Source organism: Parus major, chromosome 4A, assembly GCF_001522545.3.
Source record: "Parus major isolate Abel chromosome 4A, Parus_major1.1, whole genome shotgun sequence".
Lineage (NCBI taxonomy): Eukaryota > Metazoa > Chordata > Aves > Passeriformes > Paridae > Parus > Parus major.
Window position 1 is genome coordinate 7,106,146 of NC_031772.1, and position 27,151 is coordinate 7,133,296.

General features: G+C 45.6%; 1 protein-coding gene across 2 annotated transcripts in view; it reads left to right on the forward strand.

Moving 5' to 3' along the window:
- Positions 1 to 6: 6 nt before the first annotated feature.
- The window catches only part of GPC3 (glypican 3), a 141,812-nt gene continuing 114,667 nt past the window's right edge, over positions 7 to 27,151 (forward strand). The window contains exons 1-2 of one of the 2 annotated variants that reach the window (XM_015626879.1): positions 7 to 264; positions 8,944 to 9,105. In XM_015626879.1, the coding sequence (XP_015482365.1) occupies positions 93 to 264; positions 8,944 to 9,105 (334 nt within the window). In that variant the 5' untranslated portion in view covers positions 7 to 92. Of the gene's footprint in view, positions 265 to 6,160; positions 6,185 to 8,943; positions 9,106 to 27,151 lie in introns of those variants that run through there. The other variant, XM_015626880.3, reaches the window with a different exon arrangement.

Genomic DNA, 27,151 nt, shown 5'->3' on the forward strand with positions numbered 1-27,151 from the left:
TCCGTTCCGTTGTGCTGCTCGCGGTCCCGGTCCCGGCACGGCGGGCATGCCCGCTGGCAGCACCTAGAGGAGCGCCCCGGTGGCCCGGGAGGATGTCGCGGAGCGGCGAAGTGCTGCTGCTGCTGCTGCCGCTGCTGGCGGCCGCGCTGCTCGGTGCCCCCGGGGCCGCGCAGCCGGCGGGGGAAGCCGCCTGCCGCCCGGTCCGCGCCGCCTTCCAGGTGCTGCAGCCCGGAGCCAAGTGGGTGCCCGAGAGCCCCGTGCCAGGTGAGGCCGCCCTCCCCGTGGTGTCCGGCTGGCCGTCATCGTCTCCCCGGGGTCGCCCGGGGCCGTTCGGGTGCGAAGCGGCTGCAGCGCCGGGAGCCGGGGCCGCTGTGCGATGTGCGGGACGCTGCGGAGCCGGGTGCGGGCTGCCCGTTCTCCCCGGGCGGCAGGGGCTGCCGGCCGCTCGCTGCCGCCGGGCTCGGCGCCTCGGATGTGGGGATAGCACGGAGCCTCCTGTGGTTACGTCGCGGTAACCGGGAGCTGGAGAGCGGGGCTTTATTGCGCTCGGTTTGTTCAGGGGATCTTTTCACCCCGGGTGGCCGAGGTGAGCTCGAGCTGTCGGGTAGAGCCGCGGCGCTGCCGGAGGGACCAGCCGGGAGGGATCGCTGTGGGGGGTCCGCTGCGAGGTCCCCGGGAGCTCGCGGTGTCCCCGCCGGAGGCTCCGAGCACCCGTCACGTCTCCGCAGGTCCCGGGTCCGCCAGAGCCGCTTTCCACAGCGCGAGGTGTGCCCGGCTCCGAGGCAATCCCGCTCTGTAGGGCTGCTCTGAGAGCATCCGGACCCTCATCCCAGCCTGAGCTCAGGGGCTGCCGCAGCTCCAGAGGATGGGGCAGGAAGGAGGCAGCGCGGCATTCCCCGGGCTGTGCGGGTGCCGTGCGGGGTGCGAGGGCGCAGGGGGAGTCTGATACGTCTGGGAGAGGTGTTACTCTGCTCTGCGGTTCCCATTACAGGTGGCTGCCGGTGTGGTACCGCACCAAACCTCACCGCCTACGCCTTGCGAGGCTGCTTTCTGTATATATGCCTAATTCCTATTTTAAAATGTAAGTGAAGTACTTGAATTCCGTGCCTTTTAGAAGCTCTTTTGCAGCTTTTTGGGAGCTAGGGAATGTCGGCTGCTCCAGGTGGGTGGCTGGGAGTGTGCGTACACAAACGGATCAGTTTTGATGGCTGCGTTACGGAGCTGCCTGGAGAGCTCGGTGCTGTTGTGCTGGGTTCAATACACAGCAGAGAACGCCTGCCCTGAAAAGCTCATGATCAAAGTATGAAAAGGAAAAGATAACAGGCAAACGTGACAGGCAGGGGAGGTGCAATGAGATCATTGCCAGCGGTGGCTGCTTTTAATAAGGATGTGTTGAGTTAGATTTCTTGCATTCGATGTCGCACAGGCCAGAAACGGAAGAGTTCATTCAGCAGTGATGTGCTGCAGCACGGGAGGGTAAGGGGGGCAATGGGATGCCCAGAGCTGGGACTGCAAGGTCTTGTGGCTACTGGTGCAAATCCTGTCTTTTGTTCTTTAGGACTGTAGCAATGCCTCAGCTTATCAAGAGCTGTGAGAGATATGAAGTGAGTTTAGATGTGAGTGCTGGTGAGAGTGTACCTGTCCTATCCCTACCTGTCCTCACGTTCTCTTCTTATATAAATTTTGACGCTTAGTGGTCCTTTCAGACTAGCTGCAGGAACAGCATCTCTTCTCTCTCTGTCCTACTGGAAATACTTTCCAGTGAAATGTTTGCATGGAGAGTTGCAGGAAAAGGGAAGAGCTGCTCTTATCACCACTGAATTGACAAATTCTGTTTGTCAGAAGGAAGGGAAGATGTTTCTTTGAAAGTCAGTGAGATTCTTGCTTTGATTCCTAAGTAACTTTGCTGAGTATGTTTTTACACACTCCAGGGAGGTGATGGAAGGGTGTGCAGGTTCCTGGAGAATGACTGCCATTGTATTGAGGGGCTGCAGTGTGATCAGTCCTTCCCCAGAAAGCAGTATCATCCTCCAGTCTGGCCTGGCTGTGATTTCAGGTGGTTTTGCCCTGGAATCTTCCCTTCCCTTCCCAGGCTGCTGGGGTTCCTCAGTTAGGATTTTGGTCCCCTGTGAGCCCCAGCTGCATCCCTGATAGTCAGGAGGAGAAAGGAGCCCTGTGCCTCTCTGCAGAGCCTGTGGGCAGCTGGATCAATACCTCGTAACAGGGCTGGTGTTTCAAGTGAATGCTTCCAGCTTGTTACGATGATAAAGTTCCCACATATCAAATCGAAAGTGGATTTTACATTTGCCTAAGTACATAAACTTGATCATAATTAAAGCAATGACTGCTTGCTTATACCTTGGATCTGGCCCATCCTGCATGACTCTGTGTGGTAATTACACTTCAGAGCACTTGCTTCTCCTAGAAGCAGCTGCATAAATCTCTGTAATAGGGGAACATCACTCAAGGACTATTTTCCAGGCATCTGTTTATTGCTTTTCTTCCTTTCATACATCTGTCAATTAAAAAAAGTTTTGGAGTTCCCAGCCACAAATCACCATGGAATCAATTCTGAGAACCTTTCCCTATGGATCACACCACCCCGCAGAAGCTGAAGCTAAACAACTTATTTAAAATGTGGATTTTTAAAAAAATTTTTTTTTGACACAAGCCAAAACCAATTGTTTCTGGAAGCTTCATTTTGCATTATGAGCAGTCATTGCTGAAGGAATAAGTAGTGGAAGTGCTGCTGAATTGCAACACACCCAGGAGGAATGTCCCACAGCTCAGTTTTACTGCATCAGTGGTGCGTGGGCTGGAGGGACATTGGCACAGCACGCTCTGTAGGAGAGCTCCAAAGCAGACAGAGACCACACTTCTAATTAAAAAACAAACCAAAAAAAAAGGCAATTCTGTTAAATGTGAGGGAAGTGTCATGCTGTTTCGTGAGCAGTATTGATGTTCTGGGTGTAATTCTAGCTGCAGGTGTGCACCAGGCAGTGAGAAGCTTGGTCTCCTCTGGTCCTGCAGTCTGGAGATGAGGTTTTTGTCACTCTGGAGCACACTTTGCCCTGCTTAGAGGTGAGGAGCAGCATAACCTAACTACTGTCAGCTGTGACTGACTGTTCCAAGGGGTGGGAGGATGGAATTCATGGCAGTATCTCGACTGGAGCTAGATCAGAGACCTTGTGCTGGAGAGGAGTGAAAGCAGAGTGATAGGAGAGTGCTTTTCCTGGGTTTTGATGAAGTTGAGACTGAATGCCAGCTCCTGAGCCAGCCTCTGGTCCTGTGCTGGGGTAGCCTCATGCTCAGTAATAACTATATCCTCTATTTCCTACGTTGCCCATCTTGGTTTTCTTCCTCCGTTTGTCTTTTTTCTGCATAATTTCTCCTGTCTATAAGCAGCAGCTTGAATTTCCATTTTTTCTGGTCTGTTTTTCTCTCCTCTTTGCCATTTGGGTTTCTCTGTGTTGCTGGTGATGTTCTAGATAATTGGGCTGGTGCCTGTGTGTAGAGAGGAAGGGGTGAGCTGGTGCCTTGGCAGGATGGGGACAGGGGATGGATGTCTCTGCACTGGGACAGTGGAAAATTGATGAATTTTTATCTTGACAAATATCTGCTGGTGGGTCTATTTTCCTTCTGCCACAGCAAAGTGTTATTTTCAGCTTTTTTGTTCATTTTCTTTGATGGAAGCAAATATGGAATCACCCTAAGAAAACAGCAGATTAACCTTTTGGAGCTGAGGTGTAACACTTTACAGGTGTTACACCTCAGCTGAACATGTCAAGCTTTCTTCTCTCTTTGTTTTTTTGGCAGCTGGCATGTGCCAATGTGCAGTTTAAAAATTAAAAATCCCAATTCTTCCCGCTGCTCTTGATGCGCCTTTGCTCATGAGCTGGTTCCCTTTGTACTTCTGCTCTTTTATTCTGTTTTTCCTGAGTGGGACTAATAATGCTCCTCCCTGTGCAGCCTTTCCATTTAGCTTAGCACGGTGCTTTAAAAGCTTAGTTTACTAGATAATTGAGTTTTCTGTTCTTAATTATTTCAGGCCTGCAAGTTGCTCTCTTGATAGTTAAGAGAGCAGGAGCAGAACCCTAAAATTTAGTAACCTCCCCAGGCAGTGGTTTTATAGTGAGATCATTAATTTTATATTTTTTTCCCAGGGGTTGACTTTAACAACATCCTGAACAGCGTTCTTCCCAGTCTTTGGAATGGCTGTGGGATGTGGGCACGTGACTGTAACAAATCTGTGTGGGGAGTGGGTGCCCAGAGTTAACTCCATTGATGACAGTGTTGATACATTTGTACATTTGTTAGGAGGAAACTTTTACTCTGTAAAACCTATTCTTTGTGTTTTTATAGGGTGTTAGATTTGCATCAGAATCGTCTGGCCAGCATTATAAGACTGGGGAGGGAGGAATCCAGAGTCAGATGGCCTTGTGAAACACAAGATGGAATAGAAAATAAAGGATAATTAAGCAGTAATAAATATCCCATGTAGTACCCATACTGTTCCAACTAAATCACCTATTGAATGAGGTTGGTTTATAATTTATATCTCTTTAATTAGATTTATAAAGATCAGCATTAAATCTGGGTTCTAAACAGTTGCATTTCCTTTTCCTCCCCCTAAATGCTGAGCATTAAAAGGCACCAACAGATGTACAACCCCCTAATCACATAATTTAAAAGGTTCTTAATAAAAAGTATTGAAAAAGCTGGGGGAAAAGCCACTATATTTAAATGTTGAGTCACTGGCTTTATCTATTTAAAACATGATGCTGGTTGTAAAACAATTGGAAGGAGGAAAATTGACCCAAACCAGCATATTTCTCGTGGGTAATATTACCAAATTGGTGAGTTAAGAGGGTGGGAGGAACTCCTCTGACACTTCTAGGCTGCAGAAGGCGAAGGTGCCACTGCATGGGGGTAGCAGAGCCCACTCACATGGGGAGGAGGCTGCAGGAATGTAGCTTTAAGCAGGGCCAGGTTCTTATTTTGGCAGTGCCTGGGGTAAATTTGGGGGGAATGTTAATCTGATTTAAGCTGCCATTGGATCTGGGTGGGAAGGCTTGTGTGCCCCAGTGTGCACAGCTTGTCTGCCTGTATCTGATAACAGGGTTGAAGCTATCCTGGGATGCTTAAAATCAAAGGAAAATCCTTCAGCCTTGTGAAGGAGTTCACAACTCCCCATAGATGATCTTGAGGGTTTTTATTTTTGACATTTAATCCACTGAAATTGTTTTCACTTCTGCTGTACTAACCACCTATCTGTGGGAATAATTATACATCAAAGTCAAATGTAGTGGTTTAAATTCACTGCTACCCGGCCGTCAGTAAAAATTCCTTGTCGGGAGGAGGAAGAGGCAGGGTGCTACTGAAATTAGTGCAGCTTTAGAGTTTATTTCTGTCAGCTGGGAGCATATGCCAAATTGCTGGAGCATTTACACTGCTGTTCCCCAAGATGGCATAAATGGCACAGCTCTGGTGGTGCCTGGCATTCCTGCACCCGTGGAAGGGGCTGCAGCCAGTGCCTTCTCATCCATGGGAGTTGAGTGTCAGAGGGTCAGGCTGCTGTGCTTGGCATCTCATCATCTCACTAATCCTGCAAAGATTGCTATGTGAGCATCCAAATGCAATTTAATAAAACGGTTGCAGTAATTTGAGGGACACTTTCTTTCTGAAAATGAGTTTGTAGTGATTTATAGCAAAACGAGAAGGTTGTTTGCAAGGGCTGAGACTGGCATTACAAGGTGTAATGACTTGAAACTTTAAGAAAAAGGGGTTGTGTAGGTTGGGAGATAAAAACAGTCTTAACAGTAAAGGGCCATTAGGCAGCGGAATGGGCTTTGCTATCTCACAAGCTGGAGTATTGCTGGAGGTGTTTGTGTTAGATAAAATGCTGAGAGGGGGTGGATTGGGGGGCAGAGGTACGATTTGATGACTCACAGGACCTTTTCCCGTGCGTTTTTTTGGAGTCAGAAACGTGTGGCACCCCAATTCATTTATTGCTCGTGTCTGGTCCGTGGGTTTGCCGAGTGTTCCCAGGCGTTCATGTCCCTGCATCCTTCACGCTGCTGGAGCGCGTGGTTTGTGCAGCCCCCGGCCCTGGGGCTGCTGCAGCTCGAGTGCAGAAGAGGCTCCTTCGAGCAATGGCATGAATAAACCCCGAGTACAGTTGCAGGTCAAAAGCTCTGTGTTCCATCTGTGTCTGCTGGGGCCAGTGGGGTGGGTGAGTGGCTCCTGGGGGACTGGCATTGAAACCTCCTATCCTTGCTGCTCCTGGGGGACTTGGGGACGGGAATGTCTGAGCCAGCTCGCCATCTGGGAAAGCCATACACAGAAAAGAGCTGGCAGATGGGAGTCAAGCCCCCATTCCCCATCCCTCTGTAGCATCACTGTGCCAAGAAGGAGCTTGTCCCTGCTGCCTTCCAAGAGCCTGCCCTGCCTGTGTTGTCCTGTTGTGTTTATCATGATGTTTCTTACCGTGGTTGTTGGTGTTAGCTGGCTGTCTCTGTAAAACATTTTAAGCTGAGTTAACTCCCAGGCTTTTTCCTCCTCCTCTGTGATTGCTCTGATACAGCATGTGTCTGTCTTTTTACTGCACAAACATAAAGATCCATTTAAGGGGAGAAGTTGGCTTAATTGCTGAAAAGAAGGATGGGATGTGAGTAGATGACCTTGCTGCTTCCTATCCTTGGCTTTAACATGCAGAGGCCTCTTAATTGCCAACTCTCAGATTTTCTATATTGGTATTTCCATTAATCATGGAAGGATTTTTATTTTATAATTTGAAATGTGTCCTAATATAATAAATGTAGGAGGAAATAAGCTTTGTATTAGAAAGAAATTTATGGGTGTATTGTAGTGTTAAAGAGACCATGCTAAGCCTTTTTGTGGTGTAAATTGAGTTGGGTTTGACTTTAAAAAACCTCTTTAACTTGCTGTTATATAACTGCTTCCCTCATTAATGCAGTATCTTGCTGTTACGCGGTTTTATGGTCCCTTTTATTTTTTCAATGCATGAAATACCTGTCGCTGTGCTCCTCTGGAGTGTGTGAGTTCATGAACCGCTGAAGCTCGAGCTTTAAACATTGGTGGTGCTGGCTCTGTGTCATAGGGCTTAAGGAATGGACTTGTGTTGGGCATCCTGATTTGCAGAAGGGGAAACTGAGGCAGCAGGGAGTGATGGAGCCAGGATGGGGGTGTGGACCCCACTCTCGTCTTTGCATGAGGTTTTTTTGCAGCAACAGCAGGGCTTGCACTGGTTAAATCTCTCTTCCCCACATGCAATGTGTGTTGTAGATGAAGTGTTTCATGTTCCTTTTCCCATGCTGTGCCAGGGGAAGGGATAGGGCTGGAGGGAGGAGGATTTCTGCTGTTGCTGCTCCTGAGCCCTGACAGCTGGTTTTCCCTTGGCACTGTGCATGACTCTTCTTCAGGAGGCACACGATTGAACTGACATTAATATTAATCCTGTTCTTCTAGACTACACTTGCAAAAGTGACTTTTGACACTTTCTAGTAATTAGGGAGAGAGTAGATGTCGTAAAAGACTCTTGTGAAGGAGAGAAGACAGGAACCTGAAAGGATGCGTAATCCTTCCAGAGCAAAGATGGAAATTACCAAAGTAGCTTTAAGGAAAAAACCCTCTATAACCAGCAGGAAGGCAGAGTGAGGGCTGAGAAGTGTGAGGAGCCTTCATTCTGTCAGGGCTGTTGGTCACTGGCTTGGGCACTGCTTCTTAATCCTGGCTCTTGGCAGAGCTGAGCCTAGCAAGGAGCTGCTTTTGCTTTGGGCACGATGTAGTTTGGGTGGCAGATGCTGAAATGTGGGGTGCTGGCTGTTCTTTCACCCTGGATAGCCATTTTTAATGGAGCTGTTTTTGCTGTTTGAGTTTCCAAGAGTAGCATCAGATTAGATGTGTTTTGCTTTGATATGACCTTGTTGCTCTGCTTGTGTGTTTGGGGCCTCAGTTTGCTCTTAAGAATTGATGCAAGATGAGACTTTTTTTTCTGCTACTTCCAACTCTTCTGTTTCATCTTCTCTTGTCTGGGCCTAGAAAGATTTCTATTTTCTTCCCCAGATTTTATTTATTTTTAGCTAACAACACTTTTCTTAAAGTTGTCTGCTTTCTCCATGAATAAACGCTTTGGCAATGTCAAAAAAAGAAGTTTAGCATCACTGAGCAGTGCTGGAGATCCCAAAGAAAGTGGTGTCCCTCTGGCCTGTGTCCCCTGGCTTTTGTCCTGTCCTGGTGAATGAGTCAAGGTGCTGCTGAAGAGACTCTTGCCTTGTGCAGTGCTCAGAGCATCCCTCATGATTTGCCTCTCCATTGTACATTGGTTGTACAACTTAAAAGTCAGTGCTAAAAAGCCAAGTGAATCATTATAGTCGTGTCCTTCTGCTATTACTGTTGTTGCTGGGGATACAAAAGGGTAGAAATTGCAGGCAAATAGCACTGTTACATTCCAAATTACTTTTAAGTCTTTATGCAAATGACAAGCATATCCTCCTTGATATACTACATGCATTGCTCTGTTCACTGTCAATCCACAGCCTGGCATCCTTTCTCTGTTTTCCACCTCCTGCTGCATCTTTCCTGCCTGCCTGTGACTCCTCAGTGCTGTGGGCAGGAGGGGACAGCAGGACGAGGCTCGGCATCGCTGTGCTCTGTGCTGGCACACCAGTGCCCGGAGTATGTGGGAGCTGAAGCAAGCACTGTGCTGGCAGGCAAGCCCAGCTCTTGGGGGCCACTGCCCAGCAATTTGAGCTGTGATTTACCCATCCTTTCCTTTGGCCAAGCTGCTTGCTCAGGACAAATTCCAGAAATGTCATCAATTTGCCCAAATGATAACTGCAGCCATAGCCATGCTTGGAGTTGGTTTCCTCTCCTAATTCCATCTCCTAATGTGAATTGTCTGCTTCTCCTGTGCCTCTGCAGGGACTGACCTGCAGGTGTGCATCCCAAAGGGCTCCACGTGCTGCTCGAGGAAGATGGAGGAGAAGTACCAGGCCACAGCCCGCCTGAACATGGAGCAGCTGCTGCAGTCTGCCAGCATGGAGCTGAAATTCCTCGTCATCCAGAACGCTGCTGTCTTCCAAGGTGAGTGCTGGGGGTGCTCCACTCACCTGCAGCAGGAGGAGGCATTTCTGCTCCTCTTCCTCAGTGCTGGGCAGCTGGAAGTGCAAGGAGCTGGAAGCTTTCTGTTCACTTGTTTTCATATGTTTGTAGATATTATGTATGTGTCACTGTCGGACACAAAATGATTCACACGGACACAGCTCGTGGTGAAAAAGAAGAAAAGTTTATTTGTTCTTTCAGTATTTATAGGTTTTTGACCACAACCAGGGATTGGATAGTCAGGTCACCACCTTCCCAACCACACTGGTCGTGACAGATGTCCATTAAAAGGCAAATCTTTAATGGAATGTATAAACACCTATGTTTATAGTTACTTTCTTGGGAAAGTGGCTAGAAATTGTGAGAACAATATCAAAAGGCCTGATTCTCAGGATGGCATATATGCTTGTTTATGATTAATAATATTAATAATATACCTGGATTGCTATCTGGTTGCTCTGCTTGTCCTAAATATTCCTGTAAGAATGAATGGAAGTTTAAAGGCTAAACTTCTTGAAGCCCAAATAAAAAAATAAAAAACACAAAACAAAAATAAACGAAACAACCAAATAAAAACCCCCATCACCTCTCCAAGAATTAAATTCTCTGTTCAGGTACAGTCTTGTCTGACTCTGCCAGTCCCAAAATATGGGTTGCAGGGAGGTGATTTGGTTGTGACCTCAGTGTAATGCTTGGTAAGATCTGCCTCAGCTGTGTGTGTTGTTATTGTTGTTCTCCACTGCACAACAAAGTTGGTTATTCTGTAGGAAAGGTGGCAGAGGCTGCTGGTTCCCAAATGTGGTCCCTGGTGCCCCGTGGGGTATTTGAGTTCTTAGTAATACAAAGCTCTGCTGTCTGGGGCAGCTCTCTTTCTAATGATAAAATGATGGTTCTGTTTGCTTGCTTGTTTTTTATTTGCATAATTGATCTTTGAATGTTTTTTACTGTGGATTCACACTAGTTTTTGCCTCTTAAATCTGCAATCACTTTTTTGGAGCCTTATGGTTAATGTGAGGTGATTTGATTGCTTATTTGTTGAGGGCTGTCCTACTGAGGTTCCATCATTCTGTATTAATGGTGTTTTTTCCCATATTTAAAAAAGAAGTCATGGGCAACCAAGCGGTTTTTTCTTCATTATGATATTTTTGCAGAATAAATGGTTTATTTTTGTTTATGCCTCACTAACAGCAAGACCTGAGACCTGCTGAAGCCCGTGAGATCAAGGCAGAGCTCTGTTCTGGGCCACAACTGACTGAGGAAGTCTAATATGTTGTTTTTCTCAATGCAAGATCAAATGAACTGCTGAGGAGATAACAGCACATTTTTCCCCCCCAGTAATTCTTAATGCAGTTGCCATTAAGTTCCAATTCTAATAACCAGAATGGAGTAAAACTAATGAGAGATTGCTTTCCTAGGCATGGGCAATGTGGACCAACTTCAGAAAGGGCAAATAACCTGTGTGGAATGCAAAGTGTCTGTCTCCCTCCTTCCCATTTGACAGAAACTGCAACATTAGTTTTTATTGTGTGTGGGAATGACACCCTGTGGAGCTGCAGCTTGTGTGCAGCAGTCGGGTGCTCTGGCTCTGAACTTTCTGCCACTTCTGGAGAGAGTTGAATCCCTTGCTTTGATTTTATTATTTCCCCCTGCCTCTCCCAACTTTTAAAAACTCTTCTTTCCACCCTGGCCCAGAGACTTGTGCAGGGGTTTTGAAGCTGAGGTTATTCTGAGAAGCCCTGGTATGTGGAATTGCCATTCTTAGTGGTGGGGAAGAAAAGCGCTTAATTGAACAGTTCCTGACCACTTCTGCTTATAAAAAAAGCTCGTGACTAAAAATCATTTGCAATCCCATTGCAGAGGAGGAATTCTAGCTGGAACCATTGAGGAGCTCACTTTAATTATCTTGTATAAAGTGCTTTGGACTTGGAAGGACGATTCATTAGATTTGAACACCATTTACTTTTGTTATCTTTAAAATTAGTCTGGAAGTTTGTAGAAGAACACTTTGTAAAATAGGTTGATCTTTTAATTGCTGCTTTCTTGAGAGTATTTTGATGGCTGCAAAGCCAGAGGCTGTTCCAGCTATAGAAATTGTGCAGGATGCCCCTGGCAGGGCTGGGCACTCACCACTGGGGGGAAGCTGGAATGGTCAGGGAGGAGGAGCCCATGACCACAGCTGGAGCCCTGGTGGCCCCTGAGCATCTCCTGCAGGTCCTGGGGACAGATTCCCTGTGGCTTTGGGAATTGGGAGTGCAGGGATGGGGTAGCTGGAAGCAGTGCCAGCTCTGAGATGTGCTCTGGCAGGGAAGAGAGCTCTCAATGTGTCTTGCTTTGGGTCAGACCCCCAGTCTGGGGACCCAGTGCAGAGGATGGATAATTGCACCTCTCTCCAGAGAGGGGAAATGTGTTGGTATGGAAACACAGCTCAACCACTCATATTAAAAACACAAATGTGAAATCCTTCAGAGTTAATTTTAATTTTTTTACCCTGGCATCTAAAGGGACTGCTAGTCTGACAAGCAGAATCTCACCCAGATGTTATTATTTTGCACCAAATTTAATTTCTTCCTGCTGAAGCTAGAGAAGCATCTCTGCTGATAAAGATCAAGGGAAATTGTCTGGCATTTACAGGAAATCTCATCCAGGCCTATCTGTTACAATGTTCACTTAGCAAAGTTTATTAGATTATTAGTTTTAGACCCTTGGGCTTTTTCTTTATTGCAGTTAAGAAGGAAAAATCCCAACCAAAAAATCCTCCCTTCACTAAATTTAAATGGTACAATTAGCTCCTGGTCTTATCTTGCAGGCACTTTTTAAAATTATGAAGATGATTTAAGTAGTGATTTAATCTTTTGGAAACTTGCTGTGTTTGACAGTGTTAAAATGGATTGTGGTTGCCTCAACTGCAGTTATATCTTTCTCCATTTTTTTTTTTTTTGTGGGCAGTTTTTTCACTTGCCCTTGGTGTATCCAGGGCACCTCCTGGTTGGGGTTCTCAGCTCTGAAGCTGGGATGAACCCCATCACCTCAGCACTGCTCATGTGTCTGTTGTCATGTGGCATTTACTGCTAAATATTCTCATCCAAACAAAGAGCAGTTAGTGCAACTCACCTGCTGGAAAGAATGGTTAGAACCTTACCTATGGTTTGCTTTCTCCCTTCTTTTTCTTCTTAGATCTTTGATTTTTACAGTGGGGGAATTTCTGGCCCTGCCACCATCGAGTCTTTTCCTATTGAAACAACAACAACAAAAAAATCCCTCAGTGGATTCTGCTGATTTCCTAAATATGAAATCTGAATAGCTCAATTTTGAGAACAGTAAACTTAAGCAGGAAGATACCAGTGTGGTTCTTCATCTCTCCTTCCCCTCACTAAAGAACTCTGTTCCCTGGGGTTGTCTTGTGTGCATGTTTATCAGCCTGATTCCTCCTGCTTCCCAAGCTTGGGAATTCGCTTTTGAATGGCCACTTGATTTTTGTGTCCTGTGTATTGACCATATTGCTCTGTGGATAACAGAAAATTAAAGCTTTAGCAACTGCAGCTTTCATGGTATGGCCCTGCCAGTTCTCTGTTCAAGGGAAAATGTACTTTAAAAAGTGTAAAGATGGTGATTAAGCACAGAAGGACCTCTGAGAGAAGGGGAGCATCTGCATCCATTCTTTGTGTCAGACTTCCTGGTAATCTCCCCCCTCCATCGAAAGAGAAGAGCAGGAACAGGAGAGCTGACTGTGAGGGTCTGTTTCTGCACAGTGAGCTCCTGGGGAGAGCCACTTTCAGTGTTTTAAGTGATTGCTCAAATAAGTGAACAGCACAATCTCGTGCTGCCTCTCTGCAGCCTCTGCTGTTGGTGCCAGTCCCATCCTGGAGGGACTTTTCCTCGTGGAGCTGTTGGGCTGTGTCAGTGGCTCTGCTCTGTGATCTCCTGGCAGTGGTGTAAATCCTGAGATGCACACTTTGGCTGTGTCTGACCCTGAATCGAGCTGCCCAATGCTTGTGTGGGAGCAGAATTTGCTTCCACCCGCTTCCCAAATAGCTCCTGTGTGGCTGCCCTGCTGCTGGAGCTTTGGGAGTGTCGTGGATGGTGGGAAGGTTGGGAGTGCAGTAACCCAAAATGGAAAATTGAGTGGGATGCTGCAGTCGAGGCCCCTTGATGAAGACCTGGAGGGGTAAAGTGGGGACCTGGTCTGCTCCCTCAGAGGCAGTGGAATCTTCCCTTCCACAGATGGCAGCTGAAAAATAATGAAAACTGTATTGGGGGAAACTTGCTGGGGCTACAGAGATTTGAGGGGCTTTGGGATGTGTGTTTCACAGTGGTTTCTAGGCAGATCATAATAAATCAACACTGACAAACCTGCCTGTACATGTTCATTTTCTTATTCATGGGAGAGTCCTGTTCCTTGTCCCCTCTGGAGAGGATCCTTGGTGGTTCTGGCAGAGCAGGTGCTGTAGGGAGGGTGGGGATTCGTCTCCCCTTGTGTGCTGTGGTAGGATAAAGGCAGAGCTGTAACTCTTAGTCCTACCAGGCAGCTCTGAAGGCTGTAAATCCTCCATTAGGCATAAATGCAGCCATTTTGGTTATTTATAGTTATTTACACTACCCATTCATATCTGTCAGGAATGAAGGCAGTTTTGACATTGCAAGCTTCTATCAGGTTATCTTTAATCAGGTTAGAGGCACCTAAGCCACAAATATATCAAATAGCCAATCCTAATCCTGGAGTCCTCTAAAGTATGACTGAATTATTTATTTTGTTATGATGAAAATGTCTGGGCTTTATTGGGTTTTCTTTGAAGAACTTGATTCTGCTTGAAGTCTAGAAGATAAAAGATTAGTGATTGTCTCTCCAAGTTTCTTATTCCAAATCCTTCAAGGCTTTTCATTTTTCACGAGCCTCTGCTACTACTTTAGAGTCGAGGTGAGGGAGCTGAGATTTCTTTTATTCTATTAAAGACGTTTAAGGATATAAAAAATTTTATCTTTACTAATTATGCCTTGCACAGGTAAATCCAAGATAGACGTAGCAATTAGGTGAGATGGTGTGTGGTGGGAGCTTTTGCATGTTAATCACCAAGATATGTCCATTGATACCAGCACTGGCCATCAGAGCTGGTTTCTTATCATTAGGAACAGTTTAATACTCTGGGGTCTTTAAGCCAATTAAGTTTTGATAATTCAGGAAGGTCTTCCAGGTGTTGGCAGTAGGAAGAGCCTTGGATGGATTTTAGCACTGCATTGTTCTGCAGATTGTTGCCCTCAGTGTGTGGGGGGAGGCAGGAGGGGATTTGGGGCAACTGGGAAAAATCTCAAGCTTGGAAATTTAATAACTATTTCTGAATGTGGAGGTGAGAGGTGCTGGGACTCAGGAGGTGCTGGAGCTGAACCAACCCTGCACAGGGGAGATGTGACCAATGGGTTACAGCTGTGGTGTGTGGATGGGCTGGGCTGTCTAACCAGTGTGCAGGGCTGCACAGCTTTTCTAAACAGCAGGAAAGTGATTATGATTAACTGAATAAATGTATAAAATGATGCTCAGTAGGACTTGAAAGTGTCCTGTGTGGGGTGGTCAGTTTAGTAGCTTCAGGTAAAAAGTGCATGTGAAAATGTCAACTTCTGCCTGTGGGCTTGTAAAATATTAAGCTGACATTTTAGAGTGGACTCAAAGAATGAATCCATTTCTTGGAAGAGACTATTAAAACTCTTGTTAGACTTTACAAGTAAATAAGGTCAAGAAACAGATCTCTGTATCATCTTATCATTCCTCTTCCCAATTAGTCCTCTGCTAACTGGAGTCTTGCTGCATCCTTCTGTGATGCACCTATCTCCACTGTGGCCCTTCTCTGCAAAAGCTTTTTAATTTGTTGTTGCTTTAATATTTTATTTTTTTTTAATAACTTGAATTTAAAATAGGAATTGTCTCACTGGGTCAATTCAGGCTGGCGTTCTGCCTTTGGTGGGGCTTCCTGCCAGATGCTTTGGATGCACAAAGTTTGTAATGGAAAACTATGGTGATACATTTACCAGGTCGAAAACGATGTTCTAAACCAATGATTACGGGGAGGTGGAAATAATGTCTGCATAATGAGAGATCTCTGGTTGTCAGAATTGGTCTAGGGAGGTAATGTTTCCTTTCAAATAACCAGAACTTATTGTTCATAAATCACAGTTAATCTGTTTATTACACCAGCACATGAAGCTGGAAGTCTGGAGTGTGCCATAATGCTTAGCTTTAGGAGCAGAGCTGTAATAGCAGCAGCAATTTCAAATGATTTGAAATTGGGGGATCAGCAAAATGCGGGAGTTTGTGGAGGCTCTGGGCATTAAAAATGACTGCTGAGGATTGATGAGTTTCTTTAACAAATTGTAAAATCCATCATGCAGGAGTTAGGGCATGAAACTGCCCTCCTGAGCCACATAAACCATGGCTTTGGAAGAATTGCATGACAGTGCATGCTACCGGGAAGGGATATTTTGAAAGATGTTTGGTTTTGCTTTTGTTTCTTCCTCTCATTGCCTGAAGTTTCACTGCTAGCACAGCACTGGCATGCAGCTCACCGGGCCCTGGGGGTGCTGGATGGGTCTTCCCCCAGAGGAGCCTCTGATGATGCTGAGCCTGAGGTGTGGGGCTCCCTCTCTCCTGCCTCAGCCGGTATCAGAGTGCTCCCATTTCCCACCATTTCCCAAACTCCTGCTGCATCTTGGACAGCCTTGCTCATGGCTGGAGGGCTTGGCATGTGTCTCTGGGGCATCTCCTTGCAGGAGGGACCTCGTTGGCTTTTGCTGCTGTTTCCCTGCATCCCCCTTGAGCTCTGCACTACATCCCCACACCGATGGCCTCTCAGGCTCCCACCTGCATCTCCATTGCCTCTGTTGACTGCTGCAGGAAGATTGTGTTATGCCCTTTGCAGAGTTGCCAGCAGCCCTCTGGCACTTCCACGGAGGGGTAAAATGGTTGGAGATACCCCTGACCCCCCAGTCCTTGCTTTTGGGGCCTTCATGGGTTGAGGGGTGCAGCAGTGGGGAGCTGTGTGTGGTTGAGATCCCTCCCTGCATCCTGCCTGTGTTTCTGCCCTGCAATTAAGCACTGCTGACGTCCTTCCCCTCACTGGTGAAATGAGGCTTGGAGGTTAATAAGGGGCTTTTTGTAACTGCCTGTGTGCTGCTTCAGCAGTTTTTAAGCACTGCACTTGGTGTCTGGGCTTGGGGGCCCCCAGTTCAGAGTGTGGGGAGGAACTCCAGGGTGCTTGTGCCTTCTTGCTGCTGTCCCCTGCCAGCGCTGCTGCTGCTCTGCTGTGGGAGGGATGGTGCTTTCCTGCTTCTGAGGGGTGAGGGAGGAACTGTGTGCACCCTGGGGCTGCTCCCTGCACTTAATCCTGCAGCTCCACAGGGAATGTAAACCTTTTGGATGGGGAGGTGTCTGGGCTGGGGGTCTGCAGGAGGATCACAGCCTTGCTGGGCTACCTGTGGCACTCCCTGCAGCTTCTCCAGGTCTGTGTGGTGGTGCTGCCTCTGTCCCTGAACCTCCTCTGAATCACGCTGGCAGGACACGATGCTCTGCCTGCCTTCCCTGTCCCAGCCTGAGCTGAGAGACAGCTGGGGAGCCAGGGATCCCTGTTCCTTCGTGTCTCCTGCTTCCACAAGTGGGCCGTTTTCTGTAATTACCTTTTGAGCTCCAAGTTATCATCTTTTGATAGTTCAAGTACTAACATTCTTTAAATGCCTCCCAATGCTATAAAGCAGTCAAATGACATATCTTTAGCTTGCAGTAAGGTGATATAAATGTCATGTTACCCTTGAATGTGGTATTTATAGAACTGCTTGGTGCTGTTGAATATTTGTGTTTTATCCTTTGTAGTTCCAGTATAGAAATGGGTGCAGCAGCATCTTCCATCACTTGTCCTGAAAGGATATATAGAGGCATTCTCATCCTGCAGAGTGCTTAAAATGCAAACAAGAGGTAGTTTGCAGTTGCTGGGGAGGAAAGGGGGAAGGAAGCCAGCACCCAGCAATAAAGACAAGGGCTGTCTCTGTAACGAAAACATTTTGCTAGATTGTCATCTGCTTCACTTTTAAAGCAGCAATAAGATATAGCGATAAAATGGCCAATGGTGCATTTCATCTGAGGAAAATGAACTCTTGCTGAACCAATTAAACTGTCAATACACTGTGGTTTCACGTTCCCCTGAGCAGACTGGGTCACCTCAGGTGTGTTACTCACTCTGACTTCACCACTGATGTGAAATCAATTTTAGCAATTTATAATCTTTCATTCTACTGTGAAAGTATATTAATCTGTGAAAAACACCACTCAGACAGTGAGGAGAGATGACAGCTCTCCTCACCAGTGTGTATGGCTGGCAGTGCCTCTTGGATTATCTGGTGCACAGAACCAGTGTAACTTTTGGGCACTCTGGAGGCACTGATAATCCAGTTTTCAAGCATGGGACTTCATCTTAAAGTGTTAAAAAAATCATAGCAGCACCTTGGTCACACTTTTCACTACTCATGTGAAATTGAGTAGTTTGAAATTGGCTTTATTCCCTCAGCCCCAAAAAGACAGAGCTCTCCACATTGCTTTTGGTATCAAAGAAGTGCTTGGGGCAGATTTGTGGTATAAATGCTTGCTAGGAAGTTAAAGCAGTTTGGGTGGTGGAGAGATTCTGAGGAATGTGGGATCTTCTGTGTTTGTTTCTGTGGCAGCAGTACCTGAATGTTTGATTTTAGGTTTTTATCCTGTAGCTGTGGAGGGGATGCAGGCTGGACTGTGTCTGGTTGGGACAATCTGGAAGAACCCCTTCCATCCTGGGGATGCAGTGCCTGGTGCTGTGTCCACTTGCAGCCCTCAGAGTGGAGGTGTCATAGGAATCATGGAATCATTTAGGCTGGAAAAGACCTTTAAGTTCACTGAATCCAACCCTTAACCCAAGCCCACCACTAAACCTTGTCCCCAAGTGCCACATCCAGGTGGTTTTTGAACACTTCCAGGGAGAGTGTTAGATTGAACCTGTGATTTCTGTGGTGTGCACAATAACTGGGCTTATTTAGGTGTTTTTGATGGGTGCTGGATTGTGTCCTGTGTCCCACTCCTTGGTCAGAGAAGGACATCTGTGTTTGCATGTGGCAGCCAGGGATGCACAGAAGATGAGTGAAAATTCTAATGTGTGAAAGTAAAGCCATTTCCATGAAGTACTGCATTTGGAAATCAATGCATCTTCTATGACAGATTAAATGCAGGAAGCATTGCATGTTTAATCTGCTACTATTAAAAAAAATTCCCAAAAATTAATTGGAAAAAAATCATCTGAATGTGTACTTGGGAGAAAAAAAATCACAAACCTGTTGGTTAGCAGGTGAAGATGAAAAAAACTAACCCTCTCAGACAAGGCAAAACAAAGAGCAGTGTAGATCAATTGCAAATGAATTCTTTTGCTGATTAGCTCTTCCCAAATTTGTCATCTTCAAGTCAAAAAATCTATGGCTGAGTGCCATAAAGAAGCAATTTTGAAAGCAGTAGAGAAGAGTAAGGCTGCCTGTAGGATTACAGCTCACAGCTTTGGAATTTGCTCCTTTTGAAGGAAATTGGTGAGTAACAGATTGCACTAATGCAGTGTATTTGTATTGGTCAAATTCCTATTATGATCACAGTGAAAAATGATGTTCCTTTTTCTAGGGAAAGGAAATTAAATAGGCCTAGTAATCCATGTAAGGAGATTGGTTTACATTAAAAGGAGGAAAGAATGTGAAGACTAATCAGATCAATGCATACTTTCTAATCTATCTCATTAAAAAGAATAAAATCAAATTGCTACTGAATTTCCGAGGAATTATATTGAAACGACACACATGCTTTTACTGCCTTTTAATTATGAAATTATTTTAATCTGCTTGAGTCTGCCATGTAAGTGGGCTATCAACTGTTCTTAAATATTGGCTCATAAATTCAAAATAGTTCTATAAATGGAAGAAAATAGCATCCCAGGTCCTTCAGCTGAGAATGCCAGCCCAGATCATGACAGGGTCAGAGCTATCATTTGTACCAGGGAAATCTGTGCTGGCTGATTTAGGTGCACAAGCTCCCTCTGGATGAGGCTTTTAAGGTTGTTATTTATGCTGTCGTTTGTCAGGGGAGCGCTTGGTCTCCAATGTCCGGCTGCACAGCCGTGATCCACCTTCTTATGAGACCTGTGGGAATGGTTATGTGCTTAGTGAGAGCTGGATGGAGGCCTCTGAGGTGGTGAGAAGGATTTTCATGTGTGATGTAAGGCATTTCCCCCTCTCAGTGGGGCTGGGGTGAACAGCTGGTGGGTGGTTCTGCAGCTAAGCCTCCTCTCCTGCAGATAAGTCATTAAAAAAAAATAAAACAAAGTTGTCTAAAGAGAAAAATGACAAGAAGAGTGCTGAATCTCTTGCACAGCGTTTCTGCTTCCAGCACACACTTCAGTCATGAGGAGCTGTCCTCTGTTAATGTCAGTGAGACACGTTGAAAACTTGGGCTGTTTTTTTGGCTGAGGAAATGCAGGAGGCCAGCAGTGGAGAGTGGTCTGCTGCTCAGCTGCTCGTGGAGGGCAGGCTGATGGTGGCTGGGGACCTCCTCTGTCTCTGCAGAAGAGCTGTGAGTGCTCCTTGGAGGGAGGGTGGCACTGCCATGGCCACGCAGGAGCAGCCGTGACACTGAGCCGTGGCTGTCCCATCTCAAGCAGAGAGCTGGTTCTGGGGGACATCAGGGACAGGGATGGTTGCTCTTGCCTGCAGTCAGCAGGAGGATGGTGTGGCTGCTTGGTGAGCTGTGTGCTGGACTTTACCCTCTGAAGAAATGAGGGACAGCAGGAGGAGGATGCCTCTGGGCTGGGGCTGTGCTGCTGGGGGATGTCCTGAACACTGGCAGCTCTGCCTGTAGGAACAGCCCAGCACCTCCTGGCTTGCTGTAGGGTCACATCTGCCCAGCTGTGCTGGGTTCCTCTGGCAGCTCCCAGGATGGAGAAACCACAGAAGGGAAACCACAGAGTGCAGGGAGCAGGGGGTCACACTTCTCCTGCAGCTGCTGTGGGGCTGCAGTGCTGCAGTACATGTGAGGAGAGTGCCTGCATTTAGAGGAGTAGCCTTGGAAAGGGGGAAAGATTGGCATTGAAAAGCACTGTGCTGATGGAGCCTTCATTGTCCTTGGAAATGAGCTTTGTGATTTCTGAAGAAAGACTAAAGGTATGTTTCCATACTGAACAGCTCTTCTGTGCTGTTGAGAGGTAGCACTTGTATGTTGGAATTTGCTTTTTTGGAGGTGATAAGCTACTTTTCCCCCTTTCTTGCTTTATTCATAGATTGTTTGTTTAGATAATGGCCTGGAAATTATATTAGTAACCTTGTACATCACATTTTGCTACCAGCGAGGAGTAAACAGTGCATTTGACATTTGAAGAAATGGTTCATTTTCTAAGGGATGTGATTCAGAATCTGCTTCTTAAACTAATGGACAGTATGATGCTATTTTTTACTAGGTTGCATAGATTTTTACCTTGAAGATGTTCTATAAAGTGCACTGCATTACTAGTGTTAAATAAAAGCAAATGCTTCGTATCAGATGAGAAGGCAGTGTTTGAATTGGAGAGAGGTTGAAGCCCATTTCTTTGTCTAGCTTGTGATGCTTCACTGTGACACAAGCATGAAAAATAATTAGACTCACTAGTAAGTAAATATTTGGTCCTGAAATGCATCTTGAAGATGCAGAGCTGGAAGAAAGTAACCTCTCCAGATGCATGTTGATCCTCCTGGATTCGTCTCATACCAAAAGCTAGATCACAAAATTGTGTCCAGAAAACTACATCAGAAGGACATAATTGAGGGTGAAAAGTTTATAAAGGTTATGAACAAACCAGACAACCTCTGCAACCTCAATTTGGTTTCTTGTGCCTTGGAATACAGCCTTTAATTACAGCATCATGTGTTTTCACACGAGCTTCTTCCCTTGTGTAAGGGCACTGAATGAGTGTCCCTTAATGAGTCGTTTTCTTTCTCCTTGTTGTTTGATGTCTATTTTTGAATACTTTTAAATGACACCTAAAGATAGAATTCTTCAAAATTTTCAATTACATTTGAGTACTTTCTTTTCATGCTGCTTCATAATGCTCAACACTGATCAGAAGCACATTTCTTTCACAGACAGGAAAACCAGAATTCAGAAGACCCCAAGGAAGACCTTTTAAATTTGTGTTCACTGCAGTGTAACAATAGATATTCAAGTTCTAGGTCCTGGGATTTTGTTCAGTTTCTTTGGTTAAAGCTGGGTTTTACACCAAACATCTTTTGTCCTCTGAATCTGGCAAGGCAAAGAGCTGGAGAGGCAGTGTCCAGCTTTGAGTCTTCCACTTGGTCTTCAAGTTAATAAAAAGAAGCATTAATTCACCAGACCCTGTGCTCTCTTTTAAAAAGTGGGAGCTTTCAAGGTTGTAAATAGAATAAGAGTCAATTTTTTTTTTTTTATATCTCCCACCTCTCAAGGCAAAAATGATTTGGTTCTGGGTCTGTTCCTGCAGATACAGCAAAAATGCACCAAACTCGACCACAACCCCAAATTGTGACCAAAAAGTTCATGTTTATACAGACTTGAACAAAATCCTGTCAAAAGCTGAGTTCTGTTTCAAAGTCTGGTAAGTGCTTTAGCTAATTAAAGAAAAGGTCAGCAGGATTTCTTACTGTAGGCAAAAAGGGAAATAGAAATCTTTCTTCTCTGCCTTTTTCTTAGAAGCAGTCAAACCATTTTGGCTGAAATTAAAATTTGCCTGAGGCAGACAAAAGGCTCATGGAGTTGCAGACCAGATGGCTAGAGCTTGGCAAAATTATAGGTAAGTAGGAAGAGGGTCTAAAGATCAGAAGCATTAGGCAACTGTAATAAACAGGGCTACCAGCTCTTCCTGTAATCAGTTATGATATTTAATCTTAATGTCTCTTGCAGAAAGCTCTTACGCTGTTCTGAAGTGTGATCATTCATTCAGAGATTTGGAAGGGACTCAAATCTGTAGTTAAAGTGAGTTTGCCTGTGGAATGTGATAGGGTTTTTTATCCTCTGGATGTATGATGTTATAGGAATGTGTCACTTCCTCTCAGCTGCATCTGTGTGAGCTGTACCTGCTCTGGCCAGGTAGACCTGAGGTGCCTGTGTTGTTGTTTTACTCATCCTGTAATCAGTCTGGGAATAGACAAACAAAACAAACCTTGAGCCATAAGCAAATCTCTCCTAAGTTGGAGTTTATTACTTATTTGCTGATATATTTGTAACGAAAAGTTTTGTTCCAATCTTGTAAATGGCTCTGCCTCTTTTTTCATTTGTTTGTGATGCTGCAGGAGTCAGTGTAAGGAAATTAAGGTATGTGTGGATATTTTTCCATTCAATACCATTTTCTAAACCCTTTGGGGACTAACCCAGCAAGGGAACTTAGTTTATGGGCTGAAAAATGGTCACCTGTTCAAGGACTTGACTCTAAACACTATGAATGTGCCAGAAAGTGTTTAGAATTCCTTAGTGTGCTCAGAGGAGAGCAGAAATGGAGGAATAAAAGACAGAAAATATGTGATTTTATCTGTAACAGGAGCTGCAGAGGAGATGCTGCAGTAGCCCAAGCAGAGCCTTGTGTCACCCTTTTGTGGAGAAAGCATGCTGAATTCTGTCAGAAACGTTGATGTTTGTGGTTCATGGGACAATAAAAAGTGCAAGGACCCCCAGCAGGATGGAGCAAAGTTTCTTTTGGAACAGGTGGCCCAGGGGAGTGTCACTGTCTCCTCACTATCCCCTGAGGGATTTAAACATCATGTGGATGTGGTTCTTGGGGACATGGTTTAGTGGTGGACTTGTCATTGCTGGCTCAGCAGTTGGACTTCATCTTAAGAGGGCTTTTCCAGCCTAAATGGGTCTGCAGTTCTGTGGTTCTTCAGCAATAGCAAAATGTTGAGTTGCTCTGGGTGAGAGACAATCTTCCCTGTTCATACACATTTTGGTACTGCTGGCCATCAGCTACAAGAAGGGATGAAATCAGGTGGTGGCCTGAGCCCTTAGATCTTTAGGGCTGTAAAACTCCTGTGGAAATGGGATTGGTGTCTCGCAGGGGCAGTGCCCGTGGTGTCCCAGCCTTTCTGCCGAGGCTCTCCTGGGGAAGCAGAGATATATCTCCTTTTGTGTTTTTGTGGAGGTCTGAAAGTGCACATAACTCACTGTGATGTATTTGCAGGCTTCAGGAAGGGTGTTTGTGCATGTACTGGAGCTGAGGTCGCAGTAAAACAGCAGCAGCTGAGCTCAGGGGTGAAAGGGGACAGAAACCAGGACTGCCACATGTTTTTTCTGAAGATGCCCCCCTGCCTTGTCTTGGGCAAGCACTGGAGGGAGGCTTCAGGGGTCCCTCTGAGGGACAAGCAGAGTCAACATAGCACTTTTTTTTCATCCTTTTTACAGACAGATATAATTTTGGCTTGCCACCTCTGCATGCAGAAGTGTCAAAGAAGGAATTTAAGGCTGATTGAGCACTGAGGATCAAATTTTGCCACTCTGCTCTCCTCTGGGCTTTGCATGCCCCTTCTTCTGAAAAGCATGCAGCTCTTCAGCCCACTCTCATGGCAGAGGCATTTGGTTTGGTGCTCCTTATATTTAATTTTTGTTTGCTTTTCTAACCAGCCAGTGGCTGACACTGCTTGGCTCCCTGGCCCCCTCCCACTCCCCGCTGAGTGCCCTGTCTTCCTCTCCCGGAGTGAGATGGCTGAGGAGGTCATGCAGGATTAATAGGGAAGCAGATCTCTGATTTTGTTTCTGGTTATGGACTCTGACATTTCTAACATTTTCTGAAGTGTAAAATGATTCTGAGAAAACAACAACTTGGCTTTTACTGAAAAATTAATTATGTTGGCACTCTGCCCGTTGTGGTGGGCTTCTGTCAGAGGACAAAGCCACTGACATTAGGGGGCAAGGGTGAGGTGTGGAAGGACAGCAGGAACATTAGGGAGAGGAAATCTGCATTAAGGTAAAAAGATTTAATTAAGCATGGATTATCAGGGAGCAATGGAAGCTCTTCAGAAGGCATTACCTTGTGTGCACTTCTGGTATAGAGCTAACACACATAAACACGAGTTTATTTGCTTCATAAATTTGTTTTTTCTCTAATTACAGTTAACAGACTATGTCTTTCTCTGCTCTTCCATCGTGTTGTCTGTGTCTCTCTTCCCCTCCATGCAGAGATACACCTCGTACAGCAAAGCACATACAGCTCCTCGTGTGCTGCCCTGGGGAGCATGTGGGAGTAAAATGGGGAAAACCAGCTGGGTTTGGTGCATGTGTGCACTTCTTAAGAGTTAGAGATCCAGTAAAAAGTGCTAGAGGAGGCAAAATATCAAAGGGCTGTGCTGTTGATCCTTTGTGACCTTTTCAGTGTTGGTTTTCCTTTTGTCCTTTGAAAGGAAGGGATCATCAGGGAGATTCACAGTAGGACTAAGGAAAGGATAATTCAAGTTCTTGCTGAAATCTGGGATTAGGGCAGCTTGTCCACATGAATTGCAATGAGGTAGCATTGGCTTATAAATACACACACAGGTGTTTCTACCAGCCCCTGTAAGGGACAGTGGTGGTGGTGTCTGGTCTTGCTTCTCTCTGGGGTTTGCAATCCAGGTGTAAACAGGTGACAGCAGTTGAGTATTGACAAAAGAGGGGACATAAAGAAATAGGTGTGTGTACTGATGAGCATGCAAAGAGCTGTGGTCTCAGCATCACAGAAAAGAAAAAAAAAGGTGGGAAGGAAGAACCTGAAGATATAGAAATAAGTAGCTTTTCCTGTGGTTCTGGTAGCTCTTCAGGTGTAGTGGAGCATGGGAGAAAAATTCATCAAACAGTATATTCAAATTTCTAATTTATTTCTTCAAGTGGTTTTCAAGAAGAAATGGAGATGAAATATGAGCTGATAATATGAACAGAAAAAAAGGAATAGTTATTGTACTCAGAGCTTGCTTGGCCATTAGTATTCTATTAATTCTCCCCCTCTTTCTAATGATATGAGGAGCACTGGATACACTTAAAAGGACACATGTCATCAAAATGGTATCTGACAACAGTCCCTTCACTGCTTATGATGCTTTTGATTGTTAATGTAGATAAAATGTAAATGATCAGAATATAAAAACTCCCTTTTGTCTTTCTAATGTTTTCATCTGCCTATTAAACAAATTACATGGGAAAGTGAGTAGTCTGTTACTCAGTACAGTGGTGTCACCCAGATACCTTGAAATGCTTAGGGGTATAGAATGAAGGGTCCTTGGTTTGTTTATTTTCCTAGTAGTAATGACATTCTAGGCTCAAGTCATACTCCCTCCTTCAAAATCCAGTTGCCTTGTCCTTACTAGATAATTCTAGTTTTAATGCATTGTGGTACTGTCTTAGAGTTTTATGTCAAGATTTTAATAAAAACAAGTGGTAACAGTGTAGATTTGAGTTGGGCTCTTGCCCAACCCCTCTGCAGACAGCAGTTCAGAAAGAAAGAGCAGAACACTTTACTGGAGACTGGGGTCTCCAAAATGGGGAGCAGCATGAGCAGCTGTGAGGCTGGTGCTTGGCCAGGGATGATGATAGGGCTGGTGTGGTGTCCCCATGGGCCAGCTGCAAGGGAAGACCCTGTTCAGGTACTTCCAGTGGATGCAGATGGGGAACAGCTGGAGCTGCAACCAGGAGCTGTTTGTTTCCACAAGCAGTGTGGTAAACCTTGGTCATCCATCTGCTGCTGCTGGTGTGTCACTGCATCAGGACATTTCATGGACATTTGTGGCTGCCCTGGGGCAGTGCCCAGGCTGGCACTGAGGTGGCTGCAGGTCACCCAGGACCAGCGGTGAGCAGCAGCACAGTCGGTGGTGAGGAGGCAGTTCTGAGGTTTGCTTGTACAGGAAAGTGCCAGATGCCTTAAACTTGAAACTGCTGGCTTAAAAGTTAGCTCCCTGTCTCCCACCAGGCTTGATTTGCCCTTCTTGAGGCAGTAATGTTGCACACAGTTCCCTAAAGCATGCGAGTTTTCTTTAAGGAAAGAGCAGTACCATCTGCTATTGCATCGTATTCAGTCTTGTGAAGATACAGCTGGGAGATGTAAGGTCAGTTCTTCAGCTTTCATTTGGTTCCTCCTTTCAGGAAAACTGCAGAGGTGTCCCTGGGTGCCCGGGGCAGCTTTTGGTTCCATCCAAATGGAGCGAAGCCTTTGCCATCCACCCTCTGCAGACATGAACATTTCACACTTGCAGGCCAGGGTCTTCCTTAGAGAGCTGTGCTGGCCCAGATAAACAGTAACTGCCAGGATTATCTTCCCTTTGAGGTTTGGGGTGCAGGGAGCCTGTGGGGTCCTGCTTTGTGTTGACACAAGTTGCAGGTGGTCAGAGGAGAGAGTGGCCTGCAGCTGTAGGGATGGGCTGGTCACTGCTTTGCAGGGAGGGAAACTTTGGGGTGGTCTCTGGTTATTTGTTTTGTAGGTCCCAGCTCTTGGGTGCCCATCTGAAAGCTAAACAAGCATCTCTCCTTGACAGGTCACTGATGAACACACACTGCACATTGCCATGTTGGAAAAAAACTCAATTTTTCATAGTATTCTGCACTGCAAGAATTTTTTTTTAAGTACTTTTTTGCTATCCTGTAAAATGAGGTGAGCAATTGTTCTGTATTGACAGCTGGCTTGTAAATCAGCCACTCACTTGCCAGATGAGAATGTGGAAATGCCTTATAAGCACTTTCATGTTTTGTGATTGTTTTAATTCCAGAATATTTGGAACCTCTTTGCATTGGTGCAAAGTAAACTAAAACATGGTCTCTGACAGGTGCCAAGACAAGCATAGGAGGAATCTCTCCTCTGAGGGTTTGAGAAAGGGATTTGCAGAGAAACTGCTGCACCCCCAGGGAAGGAGCAGCATTGGCTTTTGGATGTTAATTTCATTGTTTAAGGTCAGATTATGTTATCTAAATCAGGCAGCTAATTCCATCAACAAGCAAGACTATTTACATAGCAGATGGAATTTAAGTGCTGCTTCTCCT